The 18,994-nt window shown below is 38.6% G+C and overlaps 1 protein-coding gene across 1 annotated transcript; it reads left to right on the top strand.

Moving 5' to 3' along the window:
• The first annotated feature begins 10,024 nt into the window (after nucleotides 1-10,024).
• On the top strand, nucleotides 10,025-18,472 carry LOC128060628 (olfactory receptor 5M3). Its single transcript, XM_052653011.1, has 2 exons — nucleotides 10,025-10,037; nucleotides 17,535-18,472. Exons 1-2 carry the CDS (start codon nucleotides 10,025-10,027, stop codon nucleotides 18,470-18,472), a joined length of 951 nt encoding a protein of 316 aa, XP_052508971.1.
• Nucleotides 18,473-18,994: the final 522 nt, after the last annotated feature.

Here is an 18,994-nt window from a genome sequence, read left to right as displayed (position 1 = left end):
AATTGCAGTATCTTTTTCTTTACATATTAAATAAAAGTTGTATTTATGGGAACTGGACCCAAGTTTAACTTCATTACTGAAATGTCAATTTTAAATCCATGATTACAAGCTATAAGCTATGACAGAATAGTTAAAGACTCAATTTGTAATTTCACATGTGACACGTGTGCATTGTGTGTAAGGTCAGTGAAGTCGCGCATTCATGTCCGACTGTTTGTGACCCTATGGACGGTAGCCCACCAGTTTCCTCCATCCATGGGATTTTTCAGGCAAGGTTACTGGAATGGGTTGCCATTTCCTGCTCCAGGGGATCTTTTTGACCCAGGGATTGAACCTGGGTCCCCCACATTGCAGGCAGACTCTCTACAATCTGAGCAACCAGGGAATCATGTAAAAGGTTGGGCAGTATATTTGTAGATATTTCACGTTTATGTTTATATCTATATATATACATTAATTTTATAATAAAAAGTACACATTCTCATAGTAAAACATTTAATCTCTAAAAGAATATAAAGTAAAAGACTTCCTTTTCTTTGTCCCACTGTGATCTTCCATTCTCAATTCTCAAATTCACCACTATTAACAAATCTTTATAATTCCAGAATATTTGTCTATATCCACAAATCAGTGTATGGTATGGCCATATATATATATGTGTATATATATATGTGTGTATATATATATATACACACAAAACTGTTAATAACACATGTTGTCTATGGTGAGCTAAATTTTAGTAGTTTATAATTTTGTGGTACTTACCATGCAGGCGCTTTGAACACATGGTTTAGAAGAATGTGATCACAACTGCTGATAAGACACTTGGGGAGACAATGTATGATGGTACCCTCATGTCCATGACTGACATCTATTTCTTTTTCTCCACCTGTGACAGTCATTTTCAAAAGACATTTTCCTCCTTAGGCCATAATGGGAAGTAAAACTTTCCAAACAATTTATTTTTATATATTAACTGCTGAAACAAAGAATCAGTTCAGTTCAGTTCAGTTCAGTCTCTCAGTCATGTCCGACTCTTTGTGACCCCATGAATCGCAGCAGGCCAGGCCTCCCTGTCCATCACCAACACCCGGGGTTCACCCAAACTCATGTCCATCGAGTCAGTGATGCCATCCAGCCATCTCATCCTCTGTCATCCCCTTCTTCTCTTGCTCCCAATCCCTCCCAGCATCAGAATCTTTTCCAATGAGTCAACTCTTTGCATGAGGTGGCCAAAGTACTGGAGTTTCAGCTTGAGCATCATTCCTTCCAAAGAAATCCCAGGGCTGATCTCCTTCAGAATGGACTAGTTGGATCTCCTTGCAGTCCAAGGGACTCTCAAGAGTCTTCTCCAACACCACAGTTCAAAAGCATCAGTTCTTTGGGACTCAGCTTTCTTCACAGTCCAACTCTCACATCCATACATGACCACTGGAAAAACCATAACTTGATTAGACAGACCTTTGTTGGCAAAGTAATGTCTCTGCTTTTTTTTTTTCTTTTTTAAAATATAAATTTTTTTATTTTCATTGGAGGCTAATTACTTTACAATATTGTATTGGTTTTGCAGTTCTAATGTCTGCTTTTGAATCTAGGTTGGTCATAACTTTCCTTCCAAGGAGTAAGCCTGTTTTAATTTCATGGCTGCAGTCACCATCTGCAGTGATTTTGGAGCCCCCCAAAATAAAGTCTGACACTGTTTCCATTGCTTCCCTGTCTATTTCCCATGAAGTGATGGGACCAGATGCCATGATCTTCGTTTTCTGCATGTTGAGCTTTAAGCCAACTTTTTCACTCTCCTCTTTCACTTTCATCAGGAGGCTTTTTAGTTCTTCTTCACTTTCTGCCATAAGAATAGTTCATACAAAGATTTAGGGTTTACCTCTGGAGGAATTGTATCGTCTCTAGAGTTTATCAACGTCATTCCAGGGTCCTAGAGTTTTCAAGCTTTCTCTCCTCTCTAGTAATCCATTTCTTCAGGACGTGGCAGATAGTTTCTGTCAATACCATAGTTCAAGTTTTACCCACAATTGTACTTTGTCGCAATCAATTCTATATGCCCAGTTTGTTGATTAATTATGGTGACTTACTTGTAAGTATTTTAATGTTAAAGATGCAAATATTAATACTAGTTGATTTGAAGTTCCATAGCTCAGGCACAGTTGAGGAATGTTTAGTGGATATCTACAATGAGCCAAGAACAGCTTCATGTACCAGTGAAACTGCAAGGAACACTAATGTTGCACAGTTTTATGACACTGTAAAGATACAAGTCAACAGATTTTGTTAAGTGCTGTAATAGAGAGAATGAAAGGGCTGATGCTATAGAAGAAAGAATCCATTTACTCTGAGTAAACTGCAGTGAGTCTTATAATTGCACAAAACAAGAACTTGTTCATCTTTTTGCACCTATCAAAATATACCCATAAGTCCCAGTTCAATATTATGTGAGACCAGGCAGGGTCTGAACAAAATCAGTGTTGGACGTTACTTTCAAAAAAGTAGGATGACACAAATATTATTACCCCTCAACTGACACCTTTTTTTCTCATTTGTATTTCAAAGCATCCTTTTCACCTTAGACCTTATTTTTGCTCAATATTTATTGCAGAGTAATATTTTTTATAGTTATTAATTCTATGCTATCCCATACCACTTCAATCTTTTCATTACTTGATATTGTTTTGAAATAACTTTAATTTGAAAGTTAGATTGCCTATAAATTCTGTTCAAACATGCATACAAATAACTAATCTTTTAACTTTTAACATCCAATTTATAGCTTGTTGAATTCTACCTAAATATCTAGAGATCTGTTGTTTTAAGCATACAAACATATTCAGTTGTGTTAAACTAGCCCTTTTATTATTTCAAATGTTGTGACTGAAAGGTCCATGTCTCTAGCTTTACAATCTAGCCAGGTTTCATGCTAAATAGAGATTCAGTAATGATTGTAGCATTAAAAAATGTCCATTTTGAACATGAACAAAATATGTGTCTCCATTTTTACATGTATAATAAAGTTTTTGAAAGGACCAAGTGACTCTGAGGAAGCATTATTTTTAAGCCAACAGTACTGTTCAGAAATTCAGGTGACCCACGTTGTCATTGATATTTATGACTGACACTAGCAATATGGTTCTCATATTTATGCACTCATGCACACAAGTTTAAGGCTTAAGAGGATTTCACCCACTACTTTCATAAGTTGTTGTCGCACTATCTAATCATCTCATCCTCTGCCACACTCTTCTCCTGCTACCCCATGTACTGCAGCACACCAGGCTTCCCTGTCCTTCACCATCTCCCAGAGTTTGCTCAAACTCATGTCATCCAACCATCTCATCCTCTGCTGGCCCCTTCTCCTGCTGCCTTCAATCCTTCCCAGAATCAGAGTCTTTTCCAAAGAGTCTGCTCTTTGCATCAGATGGCCAAATTTAGGAGCTTCAGCTTCAGCATCAGTCCTTCCAGTGAATATTCAGGACTGATTTCCTTTAGGATGGACTGGTTTGATCTCCTTGTTGTCCAGTGAACTCTCAAGAATCTCCTCCAGCACCACAATTCAAAAGCATCAGTTCTTTGACATGCAGCCTTCTCTGTGATCAAACTCTCACATCCATACATGACTACTGGAAAAGCCATAGCCTTGACTATATGGACCTTTGTCAGAAAACTGATGTCTTTGCCTTTTAATATGCTGTTAAGATTGGTCATAGCTATCCTTCCAAGGAGCAAGTGTCTTTTAATTTCATGGATGCAGTCACCATCCACAGTGATTTTGGATCCCCAAAATATAAAGTCTGTCACTTATTTTCAAATTATATTTGCCATAAAGTGATGGGACTGGATGCTGTGATCTTAGCTCTTTGAATGTTGAGTTTCAAGCCAGCTTTTTTTTTTTAATTGGAGGCTAATTACTTTACAATATTTTGGTGGTTTTTGCCATACACTGACATGAATCAGCCATGGGTGTATATGTGTTCCCCATCCTGAATCCCCTCCCACCCCCCTCCACATCCCATCCCATCCATCTGGGTCATCCCAGTGCACCAGCCCTGAGCACCCTGTCTCAAGCATCGAACCTGGAATGCCGATCTATTTCACATATGATAATATACATGTTTCAGTGCTATTCTCTCAAATCAAGCCAGCTTTTTCACTCTTCTCTTTAACCCTCATCCAGAGGCTCTTTAATTCCTCTTCACTTTCTGCCGTTAGAGTGGTATTATCTGCATATCTGATGCACTTTCCTAAGGAGCAATAACTGTGGTAAAATAGTTGCATTTTCATTCCCACCTGTCAGGAAGATCAGTGGCTCTAACTGACAGTTTTCTTTAATGAAAACCAGTCCTGGTGTATTTAAACAAATAGTTGTATATTCCAGGGAACAGTAATGCTAGAAGTCTAATATTTTTATTCCTACATATTTTCTTTGGAGTAGTGGATATTTGAAAAATATTTCGACTTTCACACTCACACATGTACACATGGAGGAGAGAGAAAGAAATAATCATACTTTTCAAAGATTAGGCACTGTTTTAATATTGGTTTGGCCAAAATATTAGTTCGAGTTCTTCCATAAGATGTTGCAGAAAACCGGAACGAATCTTTCTGGCTGACTTAATATCTGTTGTTTAACTTAATGTTATCACCAATATTATTATTTCAGTATTATAGTCCCTAATTTAGAGATGAGCATACAGAGACTACAGATTACCAACATAAAATCACATAACTTAAAAGAGAATTTCAAATATATTTGATTTCCAAGTTTATTGCTTTTTTTTAAATCTACTAAACCATCCTTTAGTTTAGTATCCTTTAGCGTGGGCGGCTGCGACGGCGCACAAGTGTGGCGGAGAGAAGCTACCCCACGTCCGAGATCAGGGGCAGAAGCTGGGAGGACACCATGCCCGAGGGGCGGCGGCCAAGAGGAGCTACCCCATGCCCTAGGTCAGGGGCAAAGGCCAAGAGTGCCAGGCTGCGACGGTTCAGGAATGGCCGAGAGGAGCTACCCCACATCCGAGGTCAGGGCGGTGGCTGAGAGTGCCGGGCTGCGACAGTGCAGGAGGGCCGAGAGGAGCTACTTCACGTTCAAGGTCAGGAGGGGCAGAGGTGAGGAGATACCCCTCATGCAGGGTAAGGAGCAGCTGCCCTTGGAAGGAATAGCTGTTTCCCCATCTATTTCCCATGAAGTGATGGGACCAGATGCCATGATCTTCGTTTTCTGAATGTTGAGCTTTAAGCCAACTTTTTCCCCTCTCCTCTTTCACTTTCATCAAGAGGCTTTTTAGTTCCTCTTCACTTTCTGCCATAAAGGTGGTGTCATCTGCATATCTGAGGTGATTGATATTTCTCCTGGCAATCTTGATTCCAGCTTGTGTTTCTTCCAGTCCAGCGTTTCTTATGATGTACTCTGCATACAAGTTAAATAAGCAGGGTGACCATATACAGCCTTGACGTACTCCTTTTCCTATTTGGAACCAGTCTGTTGTTCCATGTCCAGTTCTAACTGTTGCTTCCTGACCTGCATACAGAGTTCTCAAGAGGCAGGTCAGGTGGTCTGGTATTCCTGTCTCTTTCAGAATTTTCCACAGTTTATTGTGGTCCACACAGTCAGAGGATTTGGCATAGTCAATAAAGCAGAAATAGATGTTTTTCTGGAACTCTCTTACTTTTTCCATGATCCAGAGGATGTTGGCAATTTGATCTCTGGTTCCTCTGGCTTTTCTAAAACCAGCTTGAACATCTGGAAGTTCACAGTTCATGTACTGCTGAAGCCTGGCTTGGAGAATTTTGAGCATTACTTTACTAGCATGTGAGATGAGTGCAATTGTGTGGTAGTTTGAGCATTCTTTGTCATTGCCTTTCTTTGGGATTGGAATGAAAACTGACCTTTTCCAGTCCTGTGGCCACTGCTGAGTTTTCCAAATTTGCTGGCATATTGAGTGCAACACTTTCACAGAATCATCTTTCAGGATTTGAAATAGCTCAACTGGAATTCCATCACCTCCACTAGCTTTGTTCATAATGATGCTTTCTAAGGCCCACTTGACTTCACATTCCAAGATGTCTGACTCTAGATTAGTGATCACATCATCATGATTATCTGGGTCATGAAGATCTTTTTTGTACAGTTCTTCTGTGTATTCTTGCCACCTCTTGTTAATATCTTCTGCTTCTGTTAGGTCCATACCATTTCTGTCCTTTATCAAGCCCATCTTTGCATGAAATATTTCCTTGGAATCTCTAATTTTCTTGAAGAGATCTCTAGTCTTTCCCATTCTGTTGTTTTCCTCTATTTCTTTGCATTGATCACTGAAGAAGGCTTTCTTATCTCTTCTTGCTATTCTTTGGAACTCTGCATTCAGATGCTTATAGCTTTCCTTTTCTCATTTGCTTTTCACCTCTCTTCTTTTCACAGCTGTTTGTAAGGCCTCCCCAGACAGCCATTTTGCTTTTTTGGATTTCTTTTCCATGGGGATGGTCTAGATCCCTGTCTCCTGTACAATGTCACAAACCTCATTCCATAGTTCATCAGGCACCCTATCAGATCTAGGCCCTTAAATCTATTTCTCACTTCCACTGTATAATCATAAGGGATTTAATTTAGGTAATACCTGAATGGTCTAGCGGGTTTCCCCACTTATATAGTCAGTGTTTCCTAAAACATAGGTATGTGATAGATAGAAGATAGATAGATAGAAGTATAGAGAACTTTTGCAAAGTGGAAACTACAATTTAAGTCTTATAATATGAAAAGAATTAGACATCATGTTAACATACTGATGGTATCATCAATGTGTATAATTTATTCATGTGTATTAAATCTGTTTTTCTTTTCTTAAACAGAAGAATTCATCTGGAAATATTCTGAATAAATCAGACAAAAAAGAAGGATTTTAGCCTCCTGAAACTGACCAGTTGTTCAATTTTGCAACTTTTCTTCTTCATCTTATTCCTATTTCCCTGTATTCTCCTTCTTGTTGAAAATTTAGACCTAACTTTGAGATTAACACCATCATCCTGTCACTTTGCCCATCTGCCAATTTCACACTTTCAGGTTAACATTTTGTTTAAAAAGGTCATTTACTTGTCCAACTTATTTGAAGAGTATAATCTGATTACATTTCTGGTAACTCAAGGTTAGTTCCTGCTGCTCTCTGTGACCATTACATCCATATAATTACGTACTTCTCATGTCGATTTCATGTATTTTTCATTAGTTCCGAAATATACACTTATGTGGCTTCCATTGCCTACATATGTGATTTTTCATAGATTTGTACACAGCATCACAGTTTTTTCTTCAGAGCCGGAGATACGGAGCAACATTATGGTGTCTTGCCACTTTGTAATTACTAAGATCAAATGAAATTGTTATTTATTATAGACCATATTTGTACTGCAAAATATGAATAGGAATATATGGTAATCTCAAAATTTTACATTTTTGCAAATGATTTTTCCATGTTTTTAATTTTTGAAAACCAGAAAGATATCCCTGCTTTTTAATCCTCTTATGAATATGGTACTTCCTGGGAAGAATGACTAGTAAAATTGAAGTAGTGTCTCTCCTATATGTTTGTGATTCTTCATTTGAACTGCCAAATATTTAGAAAGAATATAAAGAATACCAAAGTTGAATTACTGCATATTTTTTTATTCATAAGCATGAAAAATCACTACCTGAAAAATTTGCATGGCTCATATTTAATTATCTTTTTCTACGGGATATTGTAAACATGATTTTAGTTTGTTTTATTTGAATAATAAAATAAAATATTATAAATTTTTAAGAATATTCAATCCAGAGTCAAGACTACTATTTATATCAGTGACTTATTTAAAACCCTTGGCTCTGAAGCCTTGATTTCTTATTTTTAAACTCATCTATCTCACATTCTACAAGTAGATGTTCAATGGAAATTTAATTGTTAAATAAATTTTCCTGAGTTTTAAAGAAATACAATACTCATTATTGAGCTTTGAAAATCAGAATACATGTAAAAGTAGTCATTGATTTGGAAATTGCAACATAGTTAAAATTATTGTTTATTTTGATGATCTTGGGTTGAGTAATCTATTATTTAAAAAATGGATTTTTTCCTAGAAAACTTCCTCTATTTGACGACCTTACTGGAAGCTTATTTACCTAGGCAAGACTATGTTGAGGTAAAGTTTCCTCTTATTTCACAGCTCAACTGATAGAGATAGTTTTAGAAGTCATCTGATAAAATATCTGATAAAAATATATTCATGGTCATGTATTAACTTACTCAACACAAAGTTATTAAGATTTGTCAAAAAGTAGAAATTGTAGGCTTTAAAAAGGATTAAATATACACCCACTGCCATGTTTATTTATGAAAAAAATTCATATGTATTTGCCATAAGACTTTCTAGGACAAGGGAAACAGTTAATGAATTTTTTAAAATTGTTTTGTGAAGAGATAGAAAAATTAATTCTGAATAAGACTTTTAGGAAAGAGCTAGGCTTTGAAAACTGAGTAGAATTTCAAAAAGCTAGAGGATGGTTGCAAAGGCATTTTCTAAAGAAAGAAGCAATAAGAGGCAATTGGTGGAAGTAGAATATCTTGATCATGCCTGGGGCATCAATAATGGATAGAAAACTGAGAAATTGCACACAGGATCACATGAGGTGGGATGGGAATGTGTTGCTAATATGTGTTGGATTAAATTTGTTACTCCTTGGAAGGAAAGTTGTGACCAACTGTTGGGGTCCAGCCCCGGTGGATCCAGGGTAATTCGAAGTGGGGATGGAGTCAGCATCCTAGGAATTAATTGCTTAATTAAAGATATAGAGGGAGATTAGAAAGAAATAGTGTGGTAGGAAAATTAGTGGAGAAAAAGAGGCTGAATAATTTGGTTTATGTGGGATACCAATAAAGCTTCGAGACAAGAAGCTTGCACTACCTACATATGCCACCGGCGCCCACTTGAATATGGGCAGGTGCCCCGCCTTGGGCTCCCTCTCGCGTGGAACTTAAAAGCCAGGGCAAAATTAGCAGGCTTGGCAAGCACCCACGCTCCAGATGGGAATTCAGCCAGAAAAACGGAGAGCAAGAAAGAACGACACGGGGGAATCAGTCTTTCCAGAAACTGATCTGATTTCTTCATTTTTAGGTTTGCATATATACCTTTTGTTACACATAGAGACAAATGAAAATTTTAAAGTTACACGGGGGTCAGCAGTCCTGACCTTTATCAAAATCAGGTGCTTCATATGAATGTATACGAAAAGGTCTTAGGGGTTTTACATCATCTTCTGGCCATGAGGCCTGCTGACATTGTGATCCTTTCTTTCTGATAATGGTCAGTCAACCAAAAAACTTATTTTCCAGGGGTGATTTTTCTTAAACCAGGCACCACCCTCCAAAGGTACCAGATAAAGTTGCATTCCTATAGGGTGAGGGTGCAGTGGGTTACAGTTAAGAAAGGAATTTACTTAGCCTAAGGTAAACATGATTAATCTTAAAGGTTAATACTTATTTCTCCTATATGCTAGTTATATATTCATTAACATATATAAGGGCAGGGGATTTAGCAGCAAACATTGGCCCAATAAATGAAAAACCCTTCACCAACATGATTTTTATCTTTAGAAAAACCCAATGATAACTAAGACTTTCAAAATACTCCAAATGTCTGTGCTGTTTATGGTTGAGAGGTTGTAAACAATCATGTACGTAGTAGCAAGAGTGTGGATAATTCTGTCACACAAGCTAGTCTGCCAGCAGAGAGGTTTGACCTGAGACACCCGTGTCATGCCCAGGAATTTTCATTAACTGGAGCTGTAGGTTAACTCCTTCTCCGAGAGAGGTGATGGGGGAGAGCCCCCCATAAAGTCACAGGTGTAGGTGAGAGCGTAAAACAGTAAAATAGGCAGACTCTGGTTTGGGGGATAGATGCTTGGGAACAGGGGGTTTCCTGAGGCTCGATCCCATCTTTGCGTATTCCGAAGCCTCCTTCCTCATGACCTTTGCCATGGGCGGAGTTCCTCATGCTGGCTCCCAGCAACCAACCTAGAGAGCACATTAAAAAGCAGAGACATACTTTGCCAACAAAGGTCCGTCTAGTCAAGGCTATGGTTTTTCCAATAGTCATGTATAGATGTGAAAGTTGGACTATAAAGAAAGCTGAGCATCGAAGATTTGAGGCTTTTGAACTCTGGTGTTGGAGAAGACTCTTGAGAGTCCCCTGGACTGCAAGGAGATCCAACCAGTCCATCCTAAAGGAGGTCAGTCCTGGGTGCTCGTTGGAAGGATTGAGGTTGAAGCTGAAAATCCAATACACTGGCCACCTGATGTGAAGAGCTGACTCATTTGAAAAGACCCTGATACTGGGAAAGATTGAGGGCAGGAGGAGAAGGGGACGACGGAGGATGAGATGGTTGGGTGTCCTCACCAACTCAATGAGCATGAGTTTGCGTGGACTCCAGGAGTCGGTGATGGACAGGGAGGCCTGGCACGTTGCAGTCCATAGGGTTGCAAAGAGTCGGACATGACTGAGCAACTGAACTGAACTGAACTGAAATTTGTTACAGATAGGAACCTTACATCCTTTAAACCTGAGTAGTGACAAGAAGGGTGTAAGAATGCCATTATTTGTTACATTTCTGAGATAAGAGTTCTGTGAAGAACAATGAATTCTTTTAGCCAAGGTAGAGAGTGACTACAGGAGTGGCCACCATTGTTAATCTGGCAAATGATAGCCCCCTTCCCAGACTACTTTTATTCCTCACTAGGATGTGTAGTTCTTCCTTTCATCTGGGGATACACTTTGCAAAAAAAAAAGAAAAGAAAAGAAAAAAAATATATATATATATATGAATTGGTAATTTGCGTATGTGCTAAGTCTCTTCAATTGTGTCCAACTCTTTGCCACCCTATAGACTATAGCCAGCCAGGGTCGTCTGTCCTTGAATTCTCCAGGCAAGAATACTGAAGTGGCTACCATGACTTCCTCTATGGTATCTTCCCAACCCAGTGGTCAAACCTGAGTATCCTTCAGCTCCTGCATCGCAGGTAGAATTTTTACTGCTGAGTCGCTAGGGAGGCCCAATAGGTTATTTATCCTCTCTTTATCTTTGCTGTCACTTTGGCTCCCCATTTATTTACAGATTTAGTGTTGTGTTGACCGGTTCCCTCTTATCAAGATCCTAATATGCATTTTCATGAATCACCCTTGTCTTCCAAATCACTGAACAAAAGCTGAGTTCCACTAACCTCTCAGGAAAAAAAAAAAAAAAAAAAAGCTATTTTTACTATAACAGTCCAAGCAAACTAAGACAATAATCCACACAATAACCAGACATCTAAAGTTCACTAAAAGACAATACATGGAAGAATATATTCTGTTTGATTTCAGTTATGTAGAATTCAGAAACCAACACAAGGGATCTACAGTGATACAAATGATCACATCATCATCACATCATGTAGTTGCTCAGTCTTGTCCGACTCTTTGCCACCCCATGGTCCGCCAGGCTTCTCTGTCCATGGGATTCTGCAGGCAAGAATGCTGGAGTGGGTTGTCAGTTCCTTCTCCAGGGGATCTTCCTGACCCAGGGATTGAATCCAGGTCTCCCACACAGCAGGCAGATTCTTCACCATCTGAGCGACCGGGGAAGCCCATCAAAAGTGAAGATGCAGCTAACTTGAGGGACAGTAACTGAGAAAGGAGGTGAGATGTGGTCTGAAGCAGTGTTAATCTTCTCCTTGCTTTTGAAACAGGTCTTATAAGTTTGCTTACTGTGTTAACTGTTCATTAGGCTGTATGTGTTTGTGCTGTGTATATTTTGCATGTGTGTATTAAACTTCACTATAAAGATTAAACATATATAAAAAATGACACTAGTCTGCAAAGAAGGAAAGCTTCATTCCAGTATCAAAGCATTCTGTTTGTAAAACACAGAGCATATCGATTTGCTAGGGCTGCCACAACGAAGTACCACACACTGGGAGGCTTAAACCAGCGAGATGGATTTTCTCCTAGTTTGGAGGCTATAAATTCAAGATCAAAGTGTCAGTAGGGTTGGTTTCATTCTGAAGCCTCTGTCTGGTTTGCAGATGCCTGTTATTTCCCTGTGTCTGTAGGTGCTCTATCCCTCGTGAGTTTCTATGTACTAATCTCTTAAAAAAATAATAAGAAAGACAGCAGTCATCTTGAGTTGGGACCCACTCATATGAACTCATGGCACTTTAATTTCCTCTTTCAAGATGCTATCTCCAAATTCAGACATATTCTGAAGTACTGACAATAGAGATGTTGATACATGGATTATAAAGGAACACAATTCAATCCATAACACTAAGTAAAGTAGTAGCACATTGTGACACAAAGTTATGATAATGGGGTGGAAGAAATTGCATTAAGCTAATATTATGGCAAATATAATGTAGTATGCGCATCCATGGCAGACATCAATACTATGGTGTGGACTTCCCAATGCAAGAAGAAAAATATTGAGACTGAAGGTTGGGTCCCATGGGAAATCTGCCTTGTACCCAGTTGTTATTTCTCCAGAGAACTCATGTATTGAAGAATAATTATCTTAAAAAGTAATTATTTCACCCTCACTTATTTGTGCAGTCTCTTAGGAAAATGGTATCAACCTACAAATGATATAAATTAGGTCTTCATCATTCCTCAGAAGAGCCATTGATATTCTTTCTGAAGACAGCTCTTCCCCCATTGGTAGGTAGATTTCTTTATTCTATGTGTATTTATAACCATCAAAAGCCTACTTATTTATTCAATCATGTATGATACCAACATTAGACTTATGATTTATAAATAACTAGATGGAAAAAGAGAAATGTCAGTGACCGGAAAAGTGCAGACTTTTAGTAAATATAGATGACGTCTACAGAAAAAAGCAAACACTAGTATTGTCACTGCTAGTATGTTTTTTTCTTTATTTCTTGCCAAAACAGAAGTCAACTCTAGCTTTCTTAAGCAAAAAATAAACTTTTTTGGAAACATATGGCCTTGCAGATCAATGTGTAGCCAGAATACCAGGCATAAAGAAGAAACCCAAGGAGTCTGAAAACAGGTCGGCTCAGACTTCATAGAGTCAGTCTTCCTTTGCAGGTTCAGTCTGGCCTTAAAGCCACACTGCAATCAATTTAATGCAAAACTACTTTGCATTCAAGTGACCACCTTAAGTCACTAACTGACTCATGTAAGATATCCCCAGGCCAGCATTTCATTTCTGCATATTCCTCTTTGAGCCAAGAATCTTTACCCTCAGGTTCCACAGTGAAACCAAAACTGAGACCAGGAAAAGAGAATCTTCCTCATGCCAACTCCAAGCAGTAGGAAATTCTCTATAAAATATTCTAACGGGATGCTAATGGCTGGAGAATTTAAAAGCTGGCCAACTGTCAGAACTGTTAAAAAATATTTTTTGAACAAAGTGAAGGAAAATTCCAGCTATTCACCTGGAAAGTTCTTATTCTATTGAATCTGAAAAAGTTGGAAAGCATAAAACTTGCCCAACTTAATTATTTTGTATTCTCCAGTAAGGAATTGATTATGTAAAAATTATCCAAAAAGAATAAGGTCATTTGGGAAAATATAGTTCTTTGATACCATACTCTTTTCTCTTTCTAAACTCTTTCTCACCTGTTTATATAATTAGATATAAAGATAAACAAACCTGAATGTGATATATGATGATGGCTATGCACATAAAGCATTTTTTCAAACAAAAAGACCAGGGAAGAGAAAGAGAAGGAGAAAGTGGATAAAGAAAAAAGTGAGAGAGCACAATTAGAAGGGAAATGAAAAATTGGGAAATAAAAAATAATGGAGGCCCATTTTTGATATGGCCCTCCATCATTTTTATTTCCCTAGTTTTCATTTCCCTTCTAATATCGCCAACATCTGCTGGATCATGAAAAACCAAGAGAGTTCCAGAAAAACATCTATTTCTGCTTTATTGACAATGCCAAGAACTTTGACTGTGTGGATCACAGTAAACTGTGGAAAATTATGAAAGAGATGGGAATACCAGACCACCTGATTTGCCTCTTGAAAAATCTATATGCAGGTCAGGAAACAACAGGTAGAACTGGACGTGGAACAAGAGACTGGCTTCAAATAGGAAAAGGAGTACGTCAAGGCTGTATATTGTCACCCTGCTTATTAAACTTATATGCAGGGTGCATTATGAGAAATGCTGGGCTGGAAGAAGCACAAGCTGGAATCAAGATTGCCAGGAGAAATATCAATCACCTCAGATATGCAGATGACACCACCCTTATGGCAGAAAGTGAAGAAGAACTAAAAAGCCTCTTGATGAAAGTGAAAGAAGAGAGTGAAAATGTTGACTTAAAGCTCAACATCCAGAAAATGAAGATCATGGCATCTGGTCCCATCACTTCATGGCAAATAGATGGGGAAACAGTGGAAACAGTGTCAGACTTTACTTTGGGGGGCTCCAAAATCACTGCAGATGGTGACTGAAGTGATGAAATTAAAAGATGCTTACTCCTTGGAAGAAAAGTTATGACCAACCTAGACAGCATATTCAACAGCAGAGACATTACTTTGCCAACAAAGGTCCGTCTAGTCAAGGCTATGGTTTTTCCAGTGGTCATGTATGAATGTGAGAGTTGGACTGTGAAGAAAGCCTAGTGCCAAAGTATTGGTGCTTTTGAACTGTGGTGTTGGAGAAGACTCTTGAGAGTCCCTTGGACTGCAAGGAGATCCAACCAGGCCATTCTGAAGGAGATCAACCCTGGGATTTCTTTGGAAGGAATGATGCTAAAGCTGAAACTCCAGTACTTTGGCCACCTCATGCAAAGAGTTGACTCATTAGAAAAGACTCTGATGCTGGGAGGGATTGGGGGCAGGAGGAGAAGGGGACACCAGAGGAGGAGATGGCTGGATGGCATCACTGACTCGAAGGATGCGAGTCTGGGTGAACTCCAGGAGTTGGTGATGGACAGGGAGGCCTCACGTGCTGTGATTCATGAGGTCGCAAAGAGTCGGACACGACTGAGCGACTGAACTGAACTGAACACCACTACCTTTTCATGTTGCTGTTTGTTTTTCCTGTTGCTAAGTTGTGTCCAATTCTTTGTGACCCCATGGGCTGTAGCATGCCAGGCGCCTCTATCCTCCACTATCTCCCGAGAGTTGGGTCAAATTCACGTCCATGGAGTCACTGATGTTGTCTAACATGCTCCTCCTCTGCTCAATCTTTCCCAGCATCAGGATCTTTTCCAATGAATCGGCTCTTTGCATTAAGTGTCCAAAGTAATGGAGCTTCAGCTTCAGCATCAGTCCAGGCAATGAATATTCAAGACGAATTTCCTTTAGGATAGAATGGTTTGATCTCCTTTTCACATCATTTTTTTTTCCTAGATCATCCTTGATACCACCCAATTAGATCTGACTTGCCAAACAAACTGTTCTCTATTGCTTATTCTTTAGAAATGTGTTAGTGTGGGGACATCTCTAGCGGTCTTGTGGATAACACATCACACTCCCAATTCAGGGGACATGGGTTACATCCCTGCTCAGGGAAAGAAGATCTCGAACAGTGCACAGTGAGTCCCACATGAGGGTGAACACCACTAGCAGCCACAGCACATTCTGCTGATTTAATACCAGCATGCCCTGCTGATGTGTCTGCAGTCCTTTTCAGGGATGAAACCTCTCCTTCACCTTTGTGTTTCCTCATTATTTATGATGGTTTCTACAACTTATTTCATCAATTTATTTTTGAATATGAAATTGCCAAACAGTGTTCTTGTTCAGGGCATTCAACTGTTTTCCAAAAATAATAGATTATCTTAAATTTTTTTAATATAGATTTATTTATTTTAATTGGAGGTTAATTATGTTACAATATTGTATTGGTTTTGCCATACATCAACATGAATCTGCCACAGGTATACACATGTTCTCCATCCTGAACCCCCCTCCCTCCTTGCTCCCTGTACCAGCCCTCTGGGTCATCTCAGTGCACCAGCCCCAAGCATCCTGTATCCTGCATCGAACCTGGACTGGTGATTTGTTTCATATATGATATTATACGTTTCAATATCATTCTCCCAAATCATCCCACCCTCTCCCTCTCCCACAGAGTTCAAAAGACTGTTCTATACATCTGTGTCTCTTTTGCTGTCTTGCATACAGGGTTATCGTTACCATCTTTCTAAATTCCGTATATATACTGCGTTAATATACTGTATTGGTGTTTTTCTTTCTGGCTTACTTCACTCTGTATAATAGGCTCCAGTTTCATCCACCTCATTAGAACTTATTCAAATGTATTATTTTTAGTGGCTACATAATACTCCATTGTGTATATGTACCAGAGCTTTCTTATCCATTCATCTGTAATATACTAGCATTATTTGGTAAGTTTACAGGTAAATCTGTAATCTGATTTTTGCTTCTTGTTCCTGTTGGGCAAATAAGTTCACAGGAAGCTCCAAATGACCCTTGAACACATTTGAGACAAATACAATCCTCCTTCAGTAGCCAACAGGGTTTGCTTCTTTCCCCAAGACACCAAACTCTGTAGAGATTCAAGTCCCTCCTACACAATGGCCTAGTGTTTGCATATGACCTATGCATATCCTCCTGTATAATTCATCATCTCTAGAACAGGTATGATATTATAGTATTTGTTACATTAATACCACTCTAAAGATTAGCATTCATCTCTTTGTTTTACTTATTTCTTAATCTGCAGCACATAACAGTGGAGGATATCTAGTTGATTATAATTGCATGCTAGATATGAAAGAGTCCTTAGCTAAGGAATATGCATAATGCTTGAATGTGAGGTTTCCTCTTTATTTTGATGACTATTGTGACCAGGTTCTCTCCCTTTAAATGAGCACAACTAGCAGGCTTAGATTAAGGATAACTTTTTATCTGGTAACTAAGGCTGATAATTGAGTTTGAGCAAGCTCCAGGAGTTAGTGATAGACAGGGAAGCCTGGCGTGCAGCAGTCCATGGGGTCACAAAGAGTCGGACATGACTGAGTGACTGAACTGAGGTCTGATAATACATCTGATTAAGTAGCTTCCATTTATAATCTAGGATAATATGGTTACAATTAGGAGGACATAAAGTAGTATTTGTGATGTGTTAAAAAGAGAAACTAACTCTCCATAAATATTTTAAAAACATGTGACTACCAAATATGCCAGTGTTAGAATCAAGGGGTATTTAGAAAGTAGTTAATGGACAATTGGCCAGTTACAAATTTTAGTACTAGCCTGGTTCAATCACATTTTATACAACTGTTACGTAATTAGAGTTGTATATTTATCCATCTAGTATTCATACTTATCAGAGGGACTGTTACATAGCAAGTGTTCAGACATGGTTTGTTGAAAAGAATGGAATAACATTCATAGATAACTAATACAGTAAAAATTGAAAGGGGACATAAAAAGATATAAAGTAGTAATAAATACTTGATTTTGAATTTGTTTCATTTTAATTATCACAGAGGCTTGTAAATAATACTGACCAAGAACAGAGAAAATGCTCAACTTCACGGATGTCAGAGAGTTTATTCTTTTGGGACTAACCAGTCGTCGGGAATGGCAAGTTCTCTTCTTTGTCATTTTCCTGCTGGTCTACATGATCATGGTGGTGGGTAATATCGGCATGATCCTGTTAATTAAGGTCAGTCCCCAACTCAGCAGCCCCATGTACTTTTTTTTGAGTCATTTGTCATTTGTTGATGTGTGGTTTTCTTCCAATGTCACTCCTAAAATGCTGGAAAACCTGTTATCAGAGACAAAAACGATTTCTTATGCTGGCTGTTTGGTCCAATGTTTCTTTTTTATTGCTCTTGTCCATGTAGAAGGTTTTATTCTTGCTGTGATGGCCTTTGATAGATACATGGCCATTGGGAACCCTTTGCTCTATGGCAGCAAAATGTCAAGGACTGTCTGTATCCGACTGATTTCTTTCCCTTATGTGTATGGTTTTCTGATTAGTCTGGCAGCAACATTATGGACCTATGGCTTGTACTTCTGTGGGAAGATTGAGATCAACCACTTCTACTGTGCGGACCCACCTCTCATCAAAATGGCCTGTGCTGGAACCATTGTAAAAGAATATACCATGATCATACTTGCCGTCATCAATTTCACATATTCTCTGACTGTAGTTGTCTTATCTTACCTGTTCATCCTCATTGCCATTCTGCGGATGAACTCGGCGGAAGGCAGGCACAAGGCCTTTTCCACCTGTGGGTCCCATGTGACAGCGGTCATCATATTCTACGGAACCCTTATCTTCATGTATCTCAGACGTCCCACGGAGGAGTCTGTGGAGCGGGGGAAAATGGTGGCCGTGTTTTACATCATGGTGATCCCCATGCTGAGCCCCATGATCTACAGTCTGAGGAACAAGGATGTGAAAGAGGCCATGAGCAAAGTGATCGGCAGGACAATTTTAAGAAAGTAAAATTGCGATACTTTTGTTCCCTGCATTTCATCAATATTCATTTGTCAAAAGATTACTGCTTGGTACACAGCTTTAGGGAATTCACAAAACGTAAGGACTTTACCCTTTACAAAAAAAAAAAAAGAAAAAATTAAAAATCAGAGGGAAAAAGTGAATTTTCTCTCACTGATACAAGTAGTCAAGCTTAGCTAAAATTAATAAATTAATAGAGAAGATTATTTCAGCCCGAGTTCACAGGTATATGTATTGACATTGTTTATATCCTTTGTTAGAATACATTTTTTCTTATTCAAAAATGTTCTGATGAATTTAGGATATATTTATCTATCTATTAGAGTACAATCTGAGGTAGAAGAAATAACAACGTATTTCATTTAGTTCTCTAATGTAAGTGCATAAAGATGGTGGTCTTGCTAATGGTTTTTATTTTCCTGAGGGGAAAGGAGAAGCACATGTGAATTTATTTCTGCTAACTCACACGTGCATTATGGGCAACATTTCAAAGCTCTTCACACATAAACA

The sequence above is a fragment of the Budorcas taxicolor genome, chromosome 15, assembly GCF_023091745.1.
Source record: "Budorcas taxicolor isolate Tak-1 chromosome 15, Takin1.1, whole genome shotgun sequence".
Taxonomy (NCBI): domain Eukaryota; kingdom Metazoa; phylum Chordata; class Mammalia; order Artiodactyla; family Bovidae; genus Budorcas; species Budorcas taxicolor.
This window is presented reverse-complemented; position numbering and strand designations above follow the sequence as displayed.